At 39.6% G+C, this 25,167-nt stretch overlaps 1 protein-coding gene across 1 annotated transcript in view; it reads right to left on the bottom strand.

The window, feature by feature from the left end:
- NCAM2 (neural cell adhesion molecule 2) overlaps positions 1-25,167 on the bottom strand; it is a gene marked incomplete in the record, with an annotated part of 595,102 nt that overhangs the window by 99,858 nt on the left and 470,077 nt on the right. The window contains 3 exon segments of the mRNA XM_073617071.1: positions 11,427-11,546; positions 23,118-23,291; positions 24,402-24,498. Of these exon segments, the coding sequence (XP_073473172.1) occupies positions 11,427-11,546; positions 23,118-23,291; positions 24,402-24,498 (391 nt within the window).

Here is a 25,167-nt window from a genome sequence, read left to right as displayed (position 1 = left end):
TGCTTTAAATCGCAAAGTACCTGTTAGATTGACGCAAGCAAAACAAAAGTCAAAAAAGGCAACATTTTTTTGTATGTAAAAGAACACATTCAATGGATAATGCAGTACAAAATGACTAAATCCAGCAAGGTAGCTGGAAACTCTGGTTGAAAATCCCTTCAGGGACCATTTTACCTCCTAAAGGTATGATTTACATGGATCTGCACATTAAAGTTTTCTGTGTTTTCAGATGGGAGGTTTAAATTTGCTTTTAACCTGTGGACCATTTAATTACAATTTAGCATGAATAGTTTTGGATGCATTGGGCTTTTCAATCTTGGTTTATTTGTATTCATTTTTCTCTTTCTGCCTATATATTGACACTGCAAATAAGTCAGATATATCAGAGTTCTTAAACATTTTACTGCCAAGAAAGTGTGATAGATGAGATGTTTAAATTTAGAGAGAAACTATAACAATTGATGGTTTTGTTTTTGGTTTTTCATGTTTAAAAGTTTTTGAACCTTTAAAAAAAAAAAAATTAGATCCAGTTTAAAATACACAATCATTTGTATGACAAAGGATTCCCAAAGTAGTATAAATTAGCTAAAAGGACAGCACAGAAACTGAATCTTGGGTTGAAGCTTACCTTTCTCTCATGAATACCATATACTTAATAAAACCTAAACTGAGCTTTTTGATAAGGGATGGGTCACTGCTCTGATGATTCACTGATGTTATGTTAACAGCTTTTTTTTTTTCAATAAAACTAAATTGCTTAAATTTCTTTATACATGGAAATGACATTAAAGCTTTATCAGCTGTTCTAAAGAAAACATGTTTGCTTGTTTTTTTCAGTCCTGACCCAAAGAAATATGTAAAAAACTATACATCCCCTTTAAGCAGCAACTTATTAAAGTGACTTGCTGATATACAATGGACCAAATGGGTAACTAAAGTGTTTATCAAGCAAGGCCTTATTTTTCTTTGTTTCGGATATACATTATATTACCAAAAGTATTGGGACCCCTGCCTTTACATGCACATGAACTTTAATGGCATCCCAGTCTTAGTCCGTAGGGTTCAATATTGAGTTGGCCCGCCCTTTGCAGCTATAACAGCTTCAACTCTTCCGGGAAGGCTGTCCACAAGGTTTAGAAGTGTGTCTATAGGAATGTTTGACCATAGTTCCAGAAGTGCATTTGTGAGGTCAGGTACTGATGTGGACGAGGCTCAAAGTCTCCACTCTAATTCATCCCAAAGGTGTTCTATCAGGTTGAGGTCAGAACTCTGTGCAGGCCAGTCAAGTTCCTCCACCCCAAACCCGCTCATCCTTGTCTTTATGGATCTTGCTTTGTGCACTGGTGTGTATTCATATTGGAACAAGAAGGGGCCACCCCCAAACTGTTCCCACAAAGTTGGGAGCATGAAATTGTCCAAAATGTCTTGGTATGATGCCTTAAGAGTTCCCTTCACTGGAACTAAGGGGCTAAGCCCAACCCGTAAAAATCAACCCCACACCATAATCCCCCCTCCACCAAATTATTTGGACCAGTGCACAAAGCAAGGTCCATAAAGACATGGATGATTTGGGGTGGAAGAACTTGACTGACCTGCATAGAAGCCTAACCTCAACCCAACAGAAGACCTTTGGGATCAATTAGAGCGGAGACTGCGAGGCAGGACTTCTTGTCCACATCAGTGCCTGACCTCACAAATGCGCTTCTAGAAGAATGGTCAAAAATTCCCATAGACACACTCCTAAACCTTGTGGACAGCTTTCACAGAAGAGTTGAAGCTGGTATAGTGGCAAAGGGTGGGCCAACTCAATATTGAATCCTATGGACTAAGACTGGGATGCCATTAAAGTTCATGTGTGTGTAAAGGCAGCCGTCCCAATACTTTTGGTCCCTTTGGTATGAATAATTTGATTCTTTCCTATGCAGAGTTGCATAACCAAATCTTTGTCCTTATTGATGCAAGCTGGGCTTGCATCAGTGTGCCATATAAATATAAGTACAGTAGACTAGTAATGAAATGTCAAAGAGCAAGGGGCTAATAAAAGTTATGAGATATATATCTAGAAAAGTATGGTGTCTCAGGTAAGTATGACTGGTAGCAGGACTTTTGAGTGATAGGAGAAGGTAGCACCATTACAGATTTTGTCCCATTTTGCAGAGGTTATTTGTAATGTGTACTAAAAACACAAGTACTGAAGCTCGAGACAGATAGGCAAATACCGTATTTATCGGCGTATAACACGCACTTTTTTCCCCTTAAAATCAGGGGAAAATAGTGGGTGCATGTTATACACCGATCCCCGCTAATTGTGAGCTATCGGCGGCGATCGCCGCCGACATTCACATAGCGAGTAGTTTTAAATATGGCGCCGCGGAGTTCGGAGGGACTCGGCGGAGCTGAACGAGCGCCGCCGAAATCACAGAGCCTAGATACACATAGTTGAGTGTATTCGGCTCTTTCCGGCGCTGCTCACAGTCGCGCCCAGTCCCGCCATTGGACCTGTGTTATGTCCATCATAGGGCAGGACTGGGCGGGACTGTGAGCGGCGCCGGAAAAAGCCGAATACACTCGACTATGTGTATCTCGGCGGCGTTCGTTCAGTTCCGCCGGCGCCGAGTCCCTCCAAACTCTGCGGCACCATATTTAAAACTACATGCAGCTGTGTATGGCGGCGGCGGTAGGCATGGACACTGGGGGCAAGGCTGCAAGGCTGCACTGACCACTGGGGCAAAGCTGCACTGACAAGGCTTCACTGGGGCAAGGCTGCACTGACAAGGCTGCACTGGGGCAAGGCTGCACTGACAAGACTGCACTGGTGCAAGGCTGCACTGACAAGACTGCACTGGGGCAAAGCTGCACTGACAAGGCTGCACTGGGGCAAAGCTGCACTGACAAGGCTGCACTGGGGCAAAGCTGCACTGACAAGGCTGCACTGGGGCAAAGCTGCACTGACAAGGCTGCAATGGACACTGGGTCAAGGCTGCACTGACACTGAAAATGCTGCAATGACACTAACAAGGCTGCAGATGAACACTGATGAGGCTGCATTGATGGGCATTTTAATGTAAGTTTCTTTTCCTTAAACTTCCCTCCTAAAAGTTTTTTTCCTTAAAATTCTCTCCTAAACTTGGGGTGCGTGTTATACGCCGGCGCATGTTATACGCCGATAAATACGGTAGTTTTTATGAGAAACAGGTCGCTGATTATGGCAATTTATGATGAAATGTGTAAGGTGGGACCTTGACGCATGATGCAAGCATGCTGGATGCTGTGGCTATCTTGGAATTTTGCTCACTGATGTTTGTATTGTTTCTCTACATGTGAGTTTGCATTTTACACTGATTAAAAGTGACACATGATTTTAAAGAACCTACTGCATTATGGTATCCTTTATTTTATACCTTTGTGAGGTTATTACCACTATGATCAGATAAAGATTGTGTATAGGGTGCTGGTTACTTTGTATTACTTGGAGTTACTGCAAATGTGTAGAGTTACCGATTGAGAGTTCCACCAATTATATCACAACAATAATGTGCTATTGACCACTCTATCATTTCCATAACCTGTGTTGAGGCGAATTGGCTCAACACAGTGGAAATCCCCAAATCAGGTTCAATGTGAAGAATAGAAACATGCGGCAATCTATTCTTCACATTGAAGCTGGTGTGGGGATTTCCATCTTTTGACATATTTTTTAAAAGGACTTTTGCATGAATTTATGATTACTTTATTAAGTAGGCAGGGGTTAATTGTTCATTTTAGTCTAGGGGACATAGAAAAGAAAATGTACCCAATCCTCTGCTCTTCAATGCTGCTTGAATGGTCCCCACAGCACCTTATCCCCCCATGCTCTAGCAGTCTAAGGTCCAAATGTCATCAAGACCAATGCAGGGCTGTAAGGGAGTTCCATCTGCCATGATAGCAGAGGACTGGGTAAATTAAATTGCTTTTTCTCTCCCTTAGACTAAAAGAGCAAATAACCCTTGTAGTGCAAGGCAAAGTCCCACTGCAAGGAAGGATTCACAAATTTCCCAGAGCTGGGCTTTAAATTCTACTATACAGAAGGCAGAAATCAAGACAATGTCAAATATTTAACCTTTCAACCCCTTCCTAAGGACTCAGCTGATCCCAGATTGAGGTAAAGGGCCAATCACAATGGCCTTTTACCACATGATCAGCTGTGTCCTCATGCTGACAGCGTGAGGAGAGAAAAAGAGAGCCGAGAACCGGTTTGTGTTAAAGGGATATCAACACTGATAATCAGGGCACTGTTTATCAGTGTCCTGATTATCAGTGCAGCCCCAACAGTGCCCACCAGTGCTGCCAATCAGTGCTCACCAGTGCTGCCAACCAGTGCCCATCAGTGCCTCCTCATCAGAGTCACTCATTAGTGCCCATCAGTGCCGCCTATCAGTGCTACCTAGCAGTGCCACCTATCAGAGCCCATTAGTGCTGCCTATCAGTGAACATCAGTGTCGCCTATCAATGCAGCCTCATCAGTACCTCCTCATCAGTGCCCACCAGTGCCCACCAGTGCCACCTCATCAGTGCCACCTATCAGTGCTGTAACGAGCCCCTTGCTCGCTCGGTTCCACTCTCCCGACACTCCTCTGCTGCTATTGAATCAGATTCCAACGTCTGATGGTTCGGTCATCCAATGCTCCGGGATTAGAACTTCAGCTATGTGCCGTTCTAACCCAGTTGTGATAGCTCAGAACAAACACCAGGCAGGCTGTATGTAAGTTCAAACAGGAATCTCTTTTATTGCAATATACAGGCTCTTGTATACACTAAAAGAGGAGGTGCAGACCTCCTGCTCATATTACTCTAACAATACAGCTGTAACATAATTAACCTAATTAACATGAGCTAATTAACTAATCCCTTTAGACAGCCTAGATGACTGAGACATGACCTTTAGGCCAGACTGGCCATCTTGTAGTTCAGAAAATCCAATCAACATTATCACAATAGCAGAGTTAATTAAATACAACCAACAATGGGGATCTAATGACTCTTAGATCCCATACTAGAGACTTATTTACAATACACATTTTAGCAGACAACAGACAAGTAGCTGGAATTGATGACATTAGCATTTAACAGTAGGAGTCCCAATGGTATGAATCAGTCACTATTCCAATATGGCAAATCAAGGGTCCCCAGAGTCTGTGTGTCCTGGGGGACCAGGACCTGAATCCACAGTAATACCACCTCAAGGGTCCCCAGGCATACAGCTCACAAAGAGCACCGTCCCCCCAAATCCCAGGGCCCACGATCAACCGGCAAGAGGCTAGCATACAGTCCCCTCCAAAAGTCTCTCTCCCGGCTAGGTCTGTCACAAGTGCCCATCAGTGTTGCTTCATTAATGCCCATCAGTGCAGCCTATCAGTGCCCATCAGTGCAGCCTCATCAGCGCACATCAGTGAAGGAGAAAAATTACCTGTTTGCTAAATTGTACAACGAACTATGAAAAACGTTTGTGCTTTTTAAAAAATGTCAGTCTTTTTTCAGCAAAAAAATAAAAAACCCAGTGGTGATTAAATATCAACAAAACAAAGCTATATTTGTGTGAAAAAATGATAAAAACTTTATTTAGGTACAGTGTTGCATAACTGCGCAATTGTCATTCAAAGTGCGACAGCACTGAAAGCTGAAAATTGGCCTGGGCAGGAAGGGGGTGAAAGTGCCCAGTAGGCAAATGGTTCATTCATAATTTTTTGATATATCCCTTACTACCATGTTATCCAACAAACTATTTTTTTTTATTTTAACCCTTATATTTTGAAGCAGCTGTGATTAAATAAATATATTATATTATCACAAGAGCATATGCAGGCACCCAGATTTGCCTTCAATAATAGCAGTAATGCTTTAGCAAGGATTTAGCTGACTTTTTAACAGGTTCGGGTAAACTTTATTTCTATACGTTTGCTGTTTTACCAGCAATTTCTCCTATGCTTTTCTTTTTTCATCCAGCGAATCAAATTCCCATTTTCTTCATATATTACCTTAAGCCTTATAAAATTCTATATATATACAGTACATAGTAAGAGCACTTCAGCACAGTCTGTAATATTCATTCAATGCTGAAAAAATGCCACCTAAATTAAGCAATTATAGCAATTACATTAACTTTTATCTTTTAATTATACTTATGCCTGTTTCTTGCAGTGTTCATAGATCCATTTAGTGCATTAATTAAAGCCTTGTCTGAATACAAAATATTATTCATATTATGCAATTAATTAAAAATGTTTTGTGACAAATCATTTTCTTTTGAGAGAGGATTTTGAAAGAAATATATTGTAAACATGCTTTAAGGTTGAACAAACTGGAGCTGAAAAGGTCTAACATGGTGTCAGTAACCACCATGCCCTATGTGGGAAAAACAGAACCCGACTGCACAGATTGCTGAGAGGGATTACTTCAGGGACCTCATAAATCTGAGGAACGTTGTTTTTTTTTTTTTTTTCATATATAGCTTCCAGCTATGTTAGAGGAAATATAATATCTCATGAGAGGACTGAAATTCTTATGAGGTCTTTCGGATGTGAAGTGGCTAGATTTGACACTTGCACTGTTATACACTTGAAAGCCTGTGAATTTGAGATAACAATGTTAATTCATCATTCTACTGGTTATGTCCTTTATAGTTGAGTTTTTTCATATAATTTTGTTTACATTGATTACACTAGATAGTCTTTAAGGGTCAGGTAAAACAAAGGAATGATAAACAAAATCACATAAGGAACATGGTGTCCCAGACATTTCTGAGTGTTATATAATAGTAATTCCTATTTAATGGAAGTGTTAACTTTCAAGAAAGGATTTCACAAAAAAATGAACTGTATATTTACTTTAAAATGAAAGTGCAGTGTATTTGTTATTATTTGCACATCTGTAGATCAGTTAATATGATACATATTCTTTCTTTATGACTGCTAAGAATATATTTAGCTAGTCTTAGACGTCTTACACATAAAGGCTTTGAGGCATTAAATATGATCTAACATAAAATCCTGGCATTTTACTCTCCAGGGAGCCACAGGTGGCGTGTACAGCTGACCACAGAAGTGAATATCTATATGCAGACGTATTTGGGTAATTGCGTATGCCCAAATGACATATTCCCGAAACAGAAATTCTTGGTTTGGGAAATAAATCAATAATGCATGCCTTCACGCACCTGTTTATGCCAATGTACAAAAGCATTGGATTATGCCCATGCACAGCCCTGTCCTTTCCTAAGTAGGTATGTATGCTAGAATTTTTATGGTAGACCATATTTCATACCTCAAAGTGCCTGTGCATGAGTCCAAAGGCTAGCTAAATGTAATCTTGCCTTATGGGGAGACTGTTGATTTTAATAAAGTCATCCAAATGCACTGAGAGGAGCAGCAGGCTTTGGTGATGAGCAAATAAGGATTTCCACCTGTAAATCATTAGTAAGATCTGGAATATGCAGTTCAGTTTCAGCCACCAGTTCTCAAAAAGGATATCAGGGAACTGGAGAAAGTGCAGAGAAGGGCAACCAAACTGATAAGAGGCATGGAGGAGCTCAGCTATGAGAAAAGATTAGAGGAACTGAATGTATGCTCTCTTGAGCAGAGGAGATTAGGGGGGATATGATTAATGTGTACAAATACATAAGGTGTCCATCTAGTGAACTTCGTGTTGAGCTATTCACTTTAAGGTCATCACAGGGGACTAGGGAGGACTCGTCTAGAGGAAAAGAGATTTAATCTCCAAATATGGAAAGGTTTCTTCACTGTAAGAGCTGTGAAACTGTGGAATAGACTCCCACCAGAGTTGAATCTGGCCAGCTCAGTAGATTGCTTTAAAAAAGGCCTGCATTCCTTCCTAATTGTACATAATATAACTGGATATTAACATTTATTGTTAAAGTTGATCCAGGAAATATCCAGTTACTGCTCGGGGGATCAGGAAGGGATTTTCCCCCCTGCTTTAGCGAAATGGATCATGCTTTGCTGGGGTTTTTAGCCTTCCTCTGGATCAACTGTGGGTATAGGATTGTAGATATAGGATTGTATGGTTGTTTTTTTTTTTTTTTTTTTTTATTGGTTGAACTAGATGGACTTGTGTCTTTTTTCAACCTGACTAACAATGTAACTATGTAAATATACATTTACAAATCAATCACAGATACAAGAGGTTTATAAAGGCAGCTAGAACTAAGGGAAATATACGGATCTTACTCTGAAAATGCCAGTTGTGTGGTTTACATAATAATCTAATGGTTTCAATATATTTTAGAATCACTGACCCAGAATAAGCATGCCAATAAGGGGATCCTGGATATATGACTCTAAAAGTATTAAAATCATAAGCAGCCGGTCAACTGGTGGCTTCCATGTTTTTCTCAAGCCAGGCTTCCTTTTTGGACCCATTTTACACACATTAAAGTAAATCTGCCTTTTGTCCATACATGGTAAAGGAACAGTTTCACTTTAAAAGTACAGTGCCCTAAAAACCCTATGCTCTACTTTCCTTCTCTCCTCCAACCACTTTGTTCAGCATCTGCTAAAGATGGAAATACTTTTTACTTCTGGATTTTGAGGGGCATGTGATTTGGTTCCATGCACCAGCACTGGTGCTTGGCCCAGGGCTGTCACATGTGGATGGGCTCTGTGTAAGCTTCAACTAGAGAGAGAAGTCTTTCCCATATCTTGTAAACTAAACAGAGCAATGATGGAGAAAATGAGAGGTGACTATGTGTGTCTACACATATAAAGAGTATTATTGTTCTGAATGACTTGCTAATCATGCATTAATTTTTAGTGTGCTTACTGATTTTTTGAAGAAATTTCATGTAAAATGTACTATATGTGCATTATTAAAAAAAGACTTGTTTCCCCTTATATATTCTATATCCTAGCAGAGTGAATGAAGAATTAAAAATGCATGCTGTTCTGTAATAGCAGTTTTCTTTTGTTAAATATTCCATAGAAATATTTAACCTTTATTTAGTAATGGTGTGTTTTTGTCATTATGAATAATATAATTTTTATTAATCAGATCACTAAATATGTAGTTACTTTGGAATATATAATAAACTGAAGAACATGATAATTTGTATTACATTGCAAAAAAGAGTACAACCATGCTGCAAATTTGAGATTATTAGTGCATTTTTTATGGAATGACAAAGTAATGTGACATTCACCAAACATTTACTGCACGTGAATCCATCATAGTAGTTATAATGTGTACAAGGAAGATACACGTGCAGTAAATGTCTGGTGAATGTTACTTCACTGGAATATTAATATACCCTGGGTGTTTTTTAATCCCTAATATCTGAAGCATTAATTTCAAAAAATTATAAAATGGGACTATTTGATCCATGAAATTGATCTGACTGTTCTTACGGAGTCAGGAGGGATTCTTTGACCTCAGAAGCTGTGATAGGCTGAACTAGATGGACATGAATCATTTTAAAACTTAAAGTAGAACTATAGGCAAAACTTTTTTTTCATGTTGGATAGAGTAAAGAGGGATATAAACCCTGTCAGATTTTGCTTTCACTATCTGTGTCCCATTGTGGAGATTTCCCTTCACTTCCTGTCCCATAGCCTAACAGGAAGTGAAAGGAAATCCATGCAAATTAAGGGAATATCTTGGGGATCACCAGAAATAGTGTTCACATTGGAAGATTTCCCCCCTATTACTTTTCTGGGGACAACCCAAAATTAGTAATTTTCTTTTACTTTCACTTTTTAGTGATAATGGTAAACAGGACAATAGAGATGGTTAATGACTTTAATGGGGGCAGAGACAGCAATAAAACCCAACAGATGTTCTAATCTCTCTCCACTTTATCCAAAACTAAAAAAAAAGTTTTGCCTTTAGTTATACTTTAAGCTTAAAGTGATTGTAAAGTCTATTTTTTTTAGTTAAAAATAACAAAGATGTCATACTTACCTGCTCTGTGCAGTGATTTTGCACAGAGCAGCCAAGATCCTCCTCTGCTTGGGTCCCTCTTCGGTGCTCCTGGCCCCTCCCTCCTGTTGAGTGCTCCCACAGCAAGTAGCTTGCTATGGGGTCACCCGAGCCAAGCCTTAGCTCCCTGTGTCCATTCAGACACGGAGCCACAGTCCGGTCCCATCCCCTTTCTTTTCTCATTGGCTCACTGACTTTGCTGGAGCCAATGGTGCCCTGCTGTCTTAGCCAATGAGAAGGGGAGTCCCAGCCAGGCAAGGCACTCCTGCAACATTGCTGATCTTGATGAACCTCAGGTAAGTATTAGGGGGCTGAGGGGGGAGCTGCACACAGAAGGCCTTTTATCTTAATGCATAGAATGCATTAAGATAAAAAAAAAACCTTCGGCCATTACAACCAGTCTAAAAGTAATACATCTGTATTCCTGTCTCTAAAGCTGCCCATAGATGGATCAAAATTCAGCCAGTTTATCAGGGACCAGACGAATTTTGATCTACCTATGGCTGTTTCCACAAAAGTTGATCTAATGATTGACTGCTGTCGAATGAGACTGTTGGAAAAATTTTCTCGGTCAGCCAGCTGCTGCCAATTCAGTGTATTCTGACAGTGGAGGAGTGTCACAATGGCACAGAAAAAACAAGACATCCATGGCCAGCCTTAAACTTATAAAAGCAACCATTCTGCCTAAGATGCCAGTCATTACCTTTATTAGTCTGCTCCTAGGATGGACTTTAGCTTTTAATTTGTTACATTTTGAAAGTTTATAACTAGGTATTTTGCATTTGCAGAAATGCAGTGCTTAAAATTGAGTTGGGGTGGGGTGGTTGGAAGTTGGCTGGAAGTTTCCAAGTATTAAGGCCCAAACAAATGATACAAAAATCAGATGGAAAAATTTGTACGACGAGCTGTCTGACGATTTTCAGATCGTTAGTACGGTGCTTTTGACAGCTGATTTCGCTTTTTCTTCAGACAAAAACTGAATGTGCAGACTTTTAAATTTTTGTCAGATGTGAACTCAATGTCCGATTTTCGTTTCATCAGTACAGTTTTCGTACTAAAAAAATCATAAGAGCAAGACTATGCATGCTCAGAAACGAAAGAATACATACAAAAATATTCAACACATTACATCACTTCTGACCTAATCTGTCGTATGAAAATGTTCCTATTGTGAGTAATCTCTTCACTTTCAACATGAGACTAGCTTGCCACAAAAAAACAGACATTCGGTCGTATGAAAAGCTAAGCATGTGTACTAGGCTTTAGAGTTTCGATGAATAGGAAAGGTGGAGCTATGCTTATAGTTTGCTGGCTGGACACATCTCTTTCACAGCTAAAATCATTCCCAATGAGAGTGTATTTTAGTTGTATTGTAATGAACGTTTTGTTTAATAAGTTCTATGCTATTTATGTGTATGAAACAGAAAAAAAAACTGTACAATTTAAAAAAATATACTCACGAACTGGAAGGGTCTGAAAAATTTCAGTTTTACTATATTCTCCTTGTCCTTTTCCATTAACAGCTGCAACCCTGACTTCATATGTTGTGTTAGCTTCCAAATTGTCCAGAAGAACAATAGCTATTAACAAAAATAAATAAATCACATTAAATACATAATAGCATTTAAACCACACACACCCTTCCTCAAAACAACTTCTAATAATTACATTAGGCATTGTATCAAGTGTGATGTTTAACAGTATTAAAACAACTATAAGCTTATTTCAGTCATGAAATAATGTTTACTTATATTTTTTTGAATCCCCGTTTTCTGTATGGGAGTATTAAAGTTGACCTGTCAGGTTTGCTGTGGTACCAGGGTGGATCAAACCTTAGCAGCACACACAGTAAAGCCTGGTACACACTATTAGTTTTTTTCTGTTCAAACAAGTGGGTTGAACGAATAAAAAAAACTGTCAGCTCCGGTCAGAGCTGCTATACTAACTATGTAACATTATTATAGCGATCTCCCCCCGCTAAGCTATTGTGTTCTGACAGGGGGATGCCCCCATCAGAAGACTCTGATCAGCGCTCTCTGCCATTGGCTGAGAGATCACAGCAGGATCACCAACAATGGCACCATCACCCTCCTTCAAACCATTATCCGGATCCAAGGAATTAGGTATCTCTTTATAATAGAGAACAGACGCTGGCCGATGATGAGTATTATGGAAATTATTCCAATCAATACCCTCCCACCCCTTTTCAAGAACCCTCAAATGCACAAACACAAGGGAGGAGAAAAAAAATACACCATTGTATCATCAGAACAAGGATATAACATTGGGACAAAGAGAAGAAGGGGGGTGTAGATCAGGTCGACGCATACAATCCAAAAAGCGGATATACAAAGGAATATACAATTTAAGCAAGACGGAACTGAACCAAAGAGAATTAAACATACTCAATTTAGGATTGAAATGTGCACCGAAAAAAGTTTAAACAAGTTTGAAGTGTACATTGATATACACAAATTCATTAGAACATTGAATATTAAAAAATACTTTATCAGTCAATCGGGAATTTCTGTACCCAAAATCTCTTATTCTGTTGAGAAAATTGATAGTGACTTGAAAAATAAGTCCATATTCAATCCCCATAACCCAAGTAACCACTTTATTGAGGTTTTCAAAAATCTAGTGCTTAAGGATATTGAAGAATTAAACCCAAAGAAAAGAATAAACCCTGAATACATCAGAGACGGTATTAGATCACTTGAAGAAAGGAAGGACATCATCGTCCACCCAGCTGACAAGGGGGGTGGTTGTGATGGACAAATCCTTCTATGTCTGTCAACTTAATGACCTGTTGGGTGATGACATCACATACAAAAAATTATTGATGGACCCCACAAAGTCATACCACACTCACTTGGATTTATTAGTTGAGTGGGGTTATGTCATCAATGCTTTAAATTCCAAGAAAAGACAATATTTAGTGCCCAGTGCATGTAGGATTCCCATCATCTATACGCTGCCCAAGATACATAAAAATACACAAGTCCCACCAGCATGGCCTATAGTTAACAGCATAGGGTCAGTTATGGCATGGTTGGGGGAGTATCTTAATAAATTCCTTCAACCCAGTGTTTAAGTGACCAAAGCCTATTTGAAGGACACTTCAGAATTATTGCTTTTGTTGGATGATGTTCAATTAAGCACCACGTCTGAAACATATCTGGTTACAGCTGACGTGTGCTCATTATACACAATTATCCAACATGAGGATGCAGCTTTGTCGTTGAACTGGGAATTGAGTAAAAGGGATGATATCCCACATTTCCAGAAGCGATTTTTGGGACATGCGCTTGAGTACTGCATGTCGCACAATTACTTCTGGTGGAATGGACAATTCTTCTCGCAATGGGTTGGCGTGGCTATGGGAGCTAAATATGCTCCCAGCCTAGCCAACCTGTTCATTGCAGAATGGGAGGACAGACATGTTTTCAGTAAAAGATGCCCACAACTGAAGTTGTATCGCAGATTTATAGAAGACCTTCTGTTTATATGGGAGGGGTCACTGGAATCTGTGATGAAATTCTTAGAAGATCTAAACCGGAACACTAACAACATCAAGTTGGACTACCAGATTAGCAAGAGCAGCATCAACTTCTTGGATGTCATTATTGAAAAAAAGAATAGTAAATTGAACACCAAAGTATACTTCAAACCAACAGACCATAACAGTTTCCTATCAATTTGAAGTGGCCATCATACATCATGGATTAGAAATATACCTAGGGGACAAATGCTAAGAATTTGACGAAACTGTACTAAAGTAGCAGATTTTCACCAACAAGCTCAAGTGCTTAAAATTAAGTTTTTACAGAAGGGATATACAGAGGAGTCCTTGAATAAATCTATCCAAGATGTATCCCAAGAGAAGAATGCCTAAAGAAGATACCGAATAACCAGCACCAACTGGGTTTTATATCCAATTTTCATTGCCAATATAAAGAAGTAGAGAACATTTATAAGAAACATTGGCATATATTATGCAGAGATAGACATCTAGGGGAGATTTTGGAGAGTCAACCAAGGTTTATCTACAGGCGGGCCCCAAATTTTGGTGATTGAATAGTAAAAAAGTTATTGGATCCCCCAGATCAACAGGCCCTCAAAATTAACTTTAACCAGTTGCCGACCGCCGCACGACGATGTACGTCGACAGAGCGGCACGGGCAGGCAAAAGGACTTACAGGTACGTCCTTGCCTGCCCGCGGGTGGGGGGTCCGATCGGACCCCCCCCCCCGGTGCCTGCGGCGGTCGGCAAATCTCCCCCGGCGATCGGAGGTGAGGGGGAGGCCATCCATTCGTGGCCCCCCCCTCGCGATCGCTCCCAGCCAATGGGATCATTTCCCTGCCTCTGTATTGTACACAGAGGCAGAGGAAATGATGTCATCTCTCCTCGGCTCGGTATTTTCCGTTCTGGGCCGAGGAGAGAAGACTGTAATGTGAGTGCACCAACACACACACAGTAGAACATGCCAGGCACACAAAACACCCCGATCCCCCCCCCCGATCGCCCCCCGATCCCCCCCCAATCACCCCCCCCTGTCACAAACTGACACCAAGCAGGTTTTTTTTTTTTTTTTCTGATTACTGTATTGATGTCAGTTTGTGACAGTTACAGTGTTAGGGCAGTGAGTGTTAGGCCCCCTTTAGGTCTAGGATACCCCCCTAACCCCCCCTAATAAAGTTTTAACCCCTTGATCACCCCCCGTCACCAGTGTCGCTAAGCGATCATTTTTCTGATCGCTGTATTAGTGTCGCTGGTGACGCTAGTTAGGGACGTAAATATTTAGGTTCGCCGTCAGCGTTTTATAGCGACAGGGACCCCCATATACTATCTAATAAATGTTTTAACCCCTTGATTGCCCCCTAGTTAACCCTTTCACCACTGATCACCGTATAACCGTTACGGGTGACGCTGGTTAGTTTGTTTATTTTTTATAGTGTCAGGGCACCCGCCGTTTATTACCGAATAAAGGTTTAGCCCCCTGATTACCCGGCGGTGATATGCGTCGCCCCAGGCAGCGTCAGATTAGCGCCAGTACCGCTAACACCCACGCACGCAGCATACGCCTCCCTTAGTGGTATAGTATCTGATCGGATCAATATCTGATCCGTTCAGATCTATACTAGCGTCCCCAGCAGTTTAGGGTTCCCAAAAACGCAGTGTTAGCGGGATCAGCCCAGATACCTGCTAGCACCAGCGTTTTGCCCCTCCGCCTGGCCCAGCCCAGCCCACCCAAGTGCAGTATCGATCGATCACTGTCACTTACAAAACACTAAACGCATAACTGCAGCGTTTGCAGAGTCAGGCCTGATCCCTGCGATCGCTAACAGTTTTTTTGGTAGCGTTTTGGTGAACTGGCAAGCACCAGCCCCAGGCAGCGTCAGGTTAGCGCCGGTCGCGCTAACACCCACGCACGCACCGTATCCTCCCTTAGTGGTATAGTATCTGATCGGATCAATATCTGATCCGTTCAGATCTATACTAGCGTCCCCAGCAGTTTAGGGTTCCCAAAAACGCAGTGTTAGCGGGATCAGCCCAGATACCTGCTAGCACCAGCGTTTTGCCCCTCCGCCCGGCCCAGCCCAGCATACCCAAGTGCAGTATCGATCGATCACTGTCACTTACAAAACACTAAACGCATAACTGCAGCGTTCGCAGAGTCAGGCCTGATCCCTGCGATCGCTAACAGTTTTTTTGGTAGCGTTTTGGTGAACTGGCAAGCACCAGCCCCAGGCAGTGTCAGGTTAGCGCCGGTCGCGCTAACACCCACGCACGCACCGTACACCTCCCTTAGTGGTATAGTATCTGAACTGATCAATATCTGATCTGATCCGATCAGATCTATACTGGCGTCCCCAGCAGTTTAGGGTTCCCAAAAACGCAGTGTTAGTGGGATCAGCCCAGATACCTGCTAGCACCTGCGTTTTGCCCCTCCGCCCGGCCCAGCCCAGCCCACCCAAGTGCAGTATCGATCGATCACTGTCACTTACAAAACACTAAACGCATAACTGCAGCGTTCGCAGAGTCAGGCCTGATCCCTGCGATCGTTAACAGTTTTTTTGGTAGCGTTTTGGTGAACTGGCAAGCGCCAGCGGCCTAGTACACCCCGGTCGTAGTCAAACCAGCACTGCAGTAACACTTGGTGACGTGGCGAGTCCCATAAGTGCAGTTCAAGCTGGTGAGGTGGCAAGCACAAATAGTGTCCCGCTGCCACCAAAAAGACAAACACAGGCCCGTCCTGCCCATAATGCCCTTCCTGCTGCATTCGCCAATCCTAATTGGGAACCCACCACTTCTGCAGCGCCCGTACTTCCCCCATTCACATCCCCAACCAAATGCAGTCGGCTGCATGAGAGGCATTTTTATGTCCTCCCGAGTACCCCTACCCAACGAACCCCCCCAAAAATGATGTTGTGTCTGCAGCAAACGCGGATATAGGCGTGACACCCGCTATTATTGTCCCTCCTGTCAATCCTGGTCTTTGCATTGGTGAATGTTTTGAACGCTACCATTCACTAGTTGAGTATTAGCGTAGGGTACAGCATTACACAGACTAGGACACACTTTCACAGGGTCTCCCAAGATGCCATCGCATTTTGAGAGACCCGAACCTGGAACCGGTTACAGTTATAAAAGTTACAGTTACAAAAAAAGTGTAAAAAAAAAAAAAAACACACAAACAAAAATATAAAATAAAAAATAATAGTTGTCGTTTTATTGTTCTCTCTCTATTCTCTCTCTCTCTATTCTCTCTATTGTTCTGCTCTTTTTTACTGTATTCTATTCTGCAATGTTTTATTGTTATTATGTTTTATCATGTTTGCTTTTCAGGTATGCAATTTTTTATACTTTACCGTTTACTGTGCTTTATTGTTAACCATTTTTTTGTCTTCAGGTACACCATTCACGACTTTGAGTGGTTATACCAGAATGATGCTTGCAGGTTTAGGTATCATCTTGGTATCATTCTTTTCAGCCAGCGGTCGGCTTTCATGTAAAAGCAATCCTAGCGGCTAATTAGCCTCTAGACTGCTTTTACAAGCAGTGGGAGAGAATGCCCCCCCCCACCGTCTTCCGTGTTTTTCTCTGGCTCTCCTGTCTCAACAGGGAACATGAGAATGCAGCCGGTGATTCAGCCAGCTGACCATAGAGCTGATCAGAGACCAGAGTGGCTACAAACATCTCTATGGCCTAAGAAACCGGAAGCTACGAGCATTTTATGACTTAGATTTCGCCGGATGTAAATAGCGTCATTGGGAAATTGGGGAAGCATTTTATCACACCGATCTTGGTGTGGTCAGATGCTTTGAGGGCAGAGGAGAAATCTAGGGTCTAATAGACCCCAATTTTTTCAAAAAAGAGTACCTGTCACTACCTATTGCTATCATAGGGGATATTTACATTCCCTGAGATAACAATAAAAATGATTAAAAAAAAAAAAAAATGAAAGGAACAGTTTTAAAATACGATAAAAAAGCAAAAAAATAATAAAGAAAAAAAAAAAAAAAAACACCCCTGTCCCCCCTGCTCTCACGCTAAGGCGAATGCAAGCGTCGGTCTGGCGTCAAATGTAAACAGCAATTGCACCATGCATGTGAGGTATCACCGCGACGGTCAGATCGAGGGCAGTAATTTTAGCAGTAGACCTCCTCTGTAAATCTAAAGTGGTAACCTGTAAAGGCTTTTAAAGGCTTTTAAAAATGTATTTATTTTGTTGCCACTGCACGTTTGTGCGCAATTGTAAAGCATGTCATGTTTGGTATCCATGTACTCGGCCTAAGATCATCTTTTTTATTTCATCAAATATTTGGGCAATATAGTGTGTTTTAGTGCATTAAAATGTAAAAAAGTGTGTTTTTTCCCCAAAAAATGCGTTTGAAAAATCGCTGCGCAAATACTGTGTGAAAAAAAAAAATGAAACACCCTCCATTTTAATCTGTAGGGCATTTGCTTTAAAAAAATATATAATGTGTGGGGGTTCAAAGTAATTTTCTTGCAAAAAAAAAATAATTTTTTCATGTAATCAAAAAGTGTCAGAAAGGGCTTTGTCTTCAAGTGGTTAGAAGAGTGGGTGATGTGTGACATAAGCTTCTAAATGTTGTGCATAAAATGCCAGGGCAGTTCAAACCCCCCCAAATGACCCCATTTTGGAAAGTAGACACCCCAAGCTAGGCATGTCGAGTCCATGGAATATTTTATATTGTGACACAAGTTGCGGGAAAGAGACAAATTTTTTTTTTTTTTTTTTTTTGCACAAAGTTGTCACTAAATGATATATTGCTCAAACATGCCATGGGAATATGTGAAATTACACCCCAAAATACATTCTGTTTCTTCTCCTGAGTACGGGGATACCACATGTGTGAGACTTTTTGGGAGCCTAGCCGCGTATGGGACCCCGAAAACCAAGCACCGCCTTCAGGCTTTCTAAGGCCGTAAATTTTTGATTTCACTCTTCACTGCCTATCACAGTCTCGGAGGCCATGGAATGCCCAGGTGGCACAAAACCCCCCCAAATGACCCCATTTTGGAAAGTAGACACCCAAAGCTATTTGCTGAGCGGTATAGTGAGTATTTTGCAGACCTCACTTTTTGTCACAAAGTTTTGAAAATTAAAAAAAGAAAAAAAAAAATTTTTTTTTTGTCTTTCTTCATTTTCAAAAACAAATGAGAGCTGCAAAATACTCACCATGCCTCTCAGCAAATAGCTTGGGGTGTCTACTTTCCAAAATGGGGTCATTTGGGGGGGGTTTGTGCCACCTGTGCATTCCATGACCTCCGAAACTGTGATAGGCAGTGAAGAGTGAAATCAAAAATGTACACCCTTAGAAATCCTGAAGGCGGTGATTGGTTTTCGGGGTCCCGTACGTGGCTAGGCTCCTAAGACTCAAGAGAAGCAGCAGAATGTATTTTGGGGTGCAATTCCACATATGCCCATGACCTGTGTGAGCAATATATCATTTAGTGACAACTTTGTGCAAAAAAATAAATAAATAAATTGTCACTTTCCCGCAACTTGTGTCAAAATATAAAATATTCCATGGACTCAACATGCCTCTCAGCAAATAGCTTGGGTTATCTACTTTCCAAAATGGGGTCATTTGGGGGGGGTTTGTGCCATCTGGGCATTTTATGGCCTTCAAAACTGTGATAGGTAGTGAGGAGTAAAATCAAAAATGTACGCCCTTAGAAATCCTGAAGGCAGTGATTGGTTTTCGGGGCCCCGTATGCGGCTAGGCTCCCAAAAAGTCCCACACATGTGGTATCCCCATACTCAGGAGAAGCAGCTAAATGTATTTTGGGGTGCAATTCCACATATGCCCATGGCCTGTGTGAGCAATATATCATTTAGTGACAACTTTTTGTAATTTTTTTTTTTTTTTTGTCATTATTCAATCACTTGGGACAAAAAAAATGAATATTCAATGGGCTCAACATGCCTCTCAGCAATTTCCTTGGGGTGTCTACTTTCCAAAATGGGGTCATTTGTGGGGGTTTTGTACTGCCCTGCCATTTTAGCACCTCAAGAAACGACATAGGCAGTCATAAATTAAAGGCTGTGTAAATTCCAGAAAATGTACCCTAGTTTGTAGGCGCTATAACTTTTGCGCAAACCAATAAATATACACTTATTGACATTTTTTTTACCAAAGACATGTGGCCAAATACATTTTGGCCTAAATGTATGACTAAAATTGATTTAAAATCCCCAATTTAACACATATATGTAAAAAACAATTATATTTATTGCATCCACTCAGAATATTCATATATAGTTTTTCTGGACCCCTATAAGAAATGTGAGAGAGATGTGATATGCTTTTCCCCCTGTATTTCACATGGGTGGACCTTACCAGTGGTACCTCATCGTTTATTAATGTGATTAAATTCAACTTAAGTAGTTTGTTCTCCAACTTGATTAAAATATTGTATTTGTTGATTTACCCATCAGATGTTTCTGTTGTACAGATCACTGATGTTTTTTAATCATTTTAGTGTATTTTAATTTTCACCATTATCATAATGGTGTGACTGCTCTATGTTCATTTTTAGTCCTTATGAGCAGATCATCCACTGCTATATTACACTAAATCGAGCAGTTATCTTAATAACTACATATGATACATTTCCTTTTCTTAAATGTGTTATTTTAGGTTTACACACACCATCGCCTTAATAAGTGTTGGTATAGATGCTATGGTATCATCTGTGTAAAATTATTTGATACATTGCCTATTGTTAAATGCACCAGTATCATTATATCTCCTGGTTAGATATATTCTTATATGTTATTCACTGGCGCTTTGCGGTCATGGGGACATGACGTGTGTGCATGTGCGGTATTGGGAATCACATGACTAGCTGAGGGAGAATACATAAGGGATGATTGATGGGCCGTGGAGCCAATCCAATGAGGAAGTCTTAGTGATGAAACATGTCGGGGGTGTGGCTACACTGCATTCTATCCAACTGACGTGAGACGCCGCTTGCTGAGCAACTATACACTGACACCGAAAACAGGACCTTAGGAGTGGGGTGAGAGACACATCACAAGCACACACTTCGGGTCCGCCGTGACCGCAGTGCACCGCTAAGCCATTGTTTGCTTGTTTGCTGTGGATATACATTTGAGGCATATTTTTTTCGTTTGAAATGTGAGTGTAAACATTGAAGTGTTTTTGGTGTGATTTTACTAAACTGGTTGAAACGTTATCACGCTTTGTGGAGCACTTTGTTCATTTATTTTTCACATATGGAGCTATTTTGACTTAAGTCACAGATGACTATGGATGGTCGTTTGTAACCCAGGTGTGGTTCAACTACTATTTTTGCCAAACACGAAAGTGGGAGGCAATACAAGCTGGTGAGTGCATTTTTCAGAGAGAGAGGTGTCACAAGCAGGTTGGTGTGGTGGTTTAGATTAAGATTAAGAAGACTGTCGCTTTCTCATCTGTTTTTTCATCTTATATTCATTTATGGACTATATTAATAAATAGACATTTTGTCACTTGTCATTGGGTGATATTTATTATCTATAACTATAGAATCATTGTTTCAGTATTTTTGATTCACAGTTATTTATCACATTTATCAGCGCCTCTTATTTCTTCCTATTTTTCATTTATTGTTATAGGTTTGATTTTTGATATTTCACATTTTTTACAAAAGTGGCAGCTCTTTACTAAACACACTCTAAATTTATTTTTTATTTTTTGGCGCAGTGGTGGTAGAGGATATTAGGGGCGGTTATATATATATTCTAAATATCGTTCAACAATTAAATCCCTAAAATTTCTGTTCAGGCACTAATCTTCTGTGTACAACCTTTTTTCTGTAGTAGGCTCCTTGAACACCTGCTATGAACTACACAAAAATACCATATGTGTAATGCATTACTGCCTTTTTTTCTGGTGAAGGGTTTTTCTGGCATTATGGAAACTTGCTAATATTCTGGATATTCTAGTTGCCTGGTTGTCTGGCTGCAATACTTTAGGACACTGACACAAAATGCATCTAGAAAAAGCGCATTTTGTTGCATGACAAATGCTCAAAGATGTGTGGGAAAATATGTCTGATAAAAAGCACAAAGAAAAATAGAGCACAATATAAGCTTTTTGGCACAATGCACAGGTGTGAATAGGGCCTATAAAAGAAAAGGTAAAACATAGTTAAGAAAGGATAAATGACTTAGGCTCAAAATGGCTGCTGTAGTAAGCATAAAAGAAGGTTGTTGCTTGCAAGGAGATGAAGGATGGCAAGGGGCATGGTAAAGAAAAAGGTATAGATCAAGTTTAACCACTTCCCACCCATGTGATGTCCTGGACGTTGAGTGGAAATATCTGCAGACCTAATTTAGATATTGTTTTTTTCAGCAGGCGATTCCCTGCAATGTAAAAGCAATCATAGGGTCTCTTTGGCCACTTGATTGCTTTTACAGGTGGCGGGTGGGAGTTTCCCCCCTCCCGCCACCCTCCGGTGCTTCTCCGGTCTCTCCCACGCGATTGGGGAGCCAGAGAATGAAACCACCAGCGATGGCAGTTTACCATAGAGCTGACTGCAGACCAGATGATCCCTGGCTATCTCTATGACCCTTGGAGGTTGGAAGCGACGTCATGATGTCACTTCCGATGCTGGCAGATGTAAACACTGCCATTTTTTTTTTTGCTGGGAAGTCTGAGATCGATTTTTTTTATCTCAGGCTTTCCGGTATAGAGGAGAGATCTGGGGACTTATAGACCCCAGATCTCTCTGTAAAGAGGACCTGTCATGCCTTGTAATAGGTATAAAAGTGATAAAAATAAGTAAAAGAGTAAAATTAAAAAATAAAAATAAAATAAACAATAATAATAAAAAAAAAAATTGAAGCGCCCCGTCCCCTCATGCTCGCACGCAGAAGTGAATGCATACATAAGGTCATGCCCGCATATGTAAACCACATTCAAACCACACATGTGAGGTATCGCCACAAACGTTAGAGCGAGAGTAATAATTTTTGTGCAAGGCCTCCTCTGTAACTCTAAACTGATTGCCTGTAAAAAAATGAAAGCGCAGATTTTTAAGTACCAAAGTTTGGCGCCATTCCACGAGTGTGTGCAATTTTACAGCATGACATGTTAGGTATCTATTTGCTTGATGTAACATCCTCTTTCATATTATACAAAATAATTGGGCTAACTTTAGTGTTTTGTTTTTTTTAATTCATAAAAGTGTTTGTTTCCAAAAAAAATCACATTTGAAAAATTGCTGCTCAAATACCGTGTGACATAAAAAATCAAAAACAACCGCTATTTTATTCTCTAGGGTCTCTGTTAAAAATATAGATACAATGTTTGGTGGTTTAGAGCAATTTATTTTCTAGCAAAAAAATTATGATTTTTACATGTAGGAGAGGAGTGCCAGAATAGGCCTAGGCTGGACGTAGCTAAATTGTAAGTGGTCTGAAACTTTATTCAACTTTATATACCCAACTCACCAACATTTTAAATAGAAGTTAACTTCTTTTAGGACAAAAATAAAAACCTTACATTCTTGAAAAAATATAATCAAGATGTTGCAACTCTGAATGCTGAACACACTGTACTTCAATATAAAAATATTAATTCTCATTTTTATATTACATTAATAAACTCACTTTGAGTTCCATGTGAATGGACAACTTTCCAAATATCTGAGGACACTTCTTTAAAATCCATTTGATAATGGTGAATTGGCACACCGCCATGTGAGTCTGGCTTGTTGAAAAATACTTTGGCTTTAGTCTGTGACAGCTCTATAACTCGCATACCATGTGGACTGGAAGGTACATCTACAACAAGCAGAATAAGCATAAATGCATTAAAACAGGAAGTTTAAATTCAAGTAGAGTGTATATTTTACGTTTTTTTTTTATAGGACAATATATAAGATTGACTGAAGAGCACAATATTTGTGTGCATCTAAGCCTGAGAAAGCAACAAATTGAGGTTGATTTACTAAAACTGGAAAGTGCAAAATCTGGTGCAGCTGTGCATGGTAGCCAATCAGCTTCTGACTTTAGCTTGTTCAATTAAGCTTTGACAAAAAAGCCTGGAAGCTGGTTTCTCTGCAGAGCTGCACCAGATTTTGCACTCCAGTTTTAGTAAATCAACCCCATTGCATCATAATTATGTATATTACATTCAGTCATCTTTTCTCTTTACAATAATTTCTAAAGACATTAACTGGAAATATATACAAACAAATAACAACAAATAAATAAAAAAATGTATATTACATCTGCTTTTCCATGCAATCTAAAAAAACAAGTTTTATAATATTTTGAAACAAAGAAATGATATACACAATTTAGGGTGTATTCATTAAAAAAAAAAAAAAAACACAGAGCTATTCATGTGAAACTCCATTAAGCTGTTTATCATAAATACTCATTTACTATGATCATCAGCTCTATCTAGTGGCCATAATACAGCATTTTCAATCTTTACTCTATTCTTGTAAATTAAAAACATCTGACCTGGCGTGAAAAGAGTCTAATAACATTCATTTTTGCCCTCATTCGCACAAAATCAATGTTGGTGCAGTTTCAAAGGATGAATAGCTCCATCAATTTCTTAAGCTGGCCATACATCATACAGTTTTCTTCTACAATTCATTTAGATTTACTTTCAACTATGCAGTGCAAGGGTCTGCCTGCCTGGATACAAATTGAAAGTGTTGTTTAGGTTTGACCTCATATTATATGTTTTTGTGTAAATCTAAAGGAAATATATACAAGAAAATTACATTATGTATGAGCAGCCATATATATATATATATATATATGTATACTGTAGATAGATAGATACAGATATACATACACACTCCCCCAAGTGTACATTTCATTGAAGACTAATAAACTTTTAGACAAATATGTTAATCACGAACGACTTATACCTACCAGCCAGAGTTAGTATATATTCCTGGATCCTTGATCCTATTGAATTGATGGCTGTACAGTTATATCGCCCAAAATCATTATCTGATATTGGAGTTATCTTAAATAAAAAAAATAGAAAAATATATTAATATCTACATAAGTAATAATGAGGTGATTATTGTTCGAATAGAAACCAACCAAAAATCAAAACTGTAATATACAGCAAAAGAGAAGTGTTTCTTCATACTTTAAGCATGCTTATGCAATGAAACTAAGAATACATTCATGCTTGCCACAGAAATCGTCATTGATTGTTTACCCACTTGCCATCCAGAAGATTTACCTCTCTTCATGACCAGGACATTTTTTGGCACTGCGTTATTTTAACTGAGCGGTCATACAACACCGTCTGCAAATTACATTTATATAATTTTTGTCACACAAATAGATATTTCTTCTGGTGGTATATGATCACCACTGGGTTTTTTATTTTTTGTGCTACAAATAAAAAATAAATTGGAAAAAATATTTTTTTTTTTACATTCTGCTATAAAACATATCCAATAAAAAAATTAAATAAATCATATTTCTTCATAAATTTAGACCAATTTGTTTTCTGCTACATATTTTTGGTGAAAAAAAAACAATAAGCATATATTGATTGGTTTGTGTGAAATCTATACTAGAAACAATGGTATATATTTACTAGAACTTGTATTTATTTATTTATTTTTATACTAGTAATGGCAGCAATCAGCAACTTATAGCAGGACTGTGATAGTATGGT

Source organism: Aquarana catesbeiana, linkage group LG02, assembly GCF_042186555.1.
Source record: "Aquarana catesbeiana isolate 2022-GZ linkage group LG02, ASM4218655v1, whole genome shotgun sequence".
NCBI classification, from domain to species: domain Eukaryota; kingdom Metazoa; phylum Chordata; class Amphibia; order Anura; family Ranidae; genus Aquarana; species Aquarana catesbeiana.
Note: the sequence above shows the minus strand (reverse complement) of the source record. Positions and strands in the feature narration are given on the sequence as shown.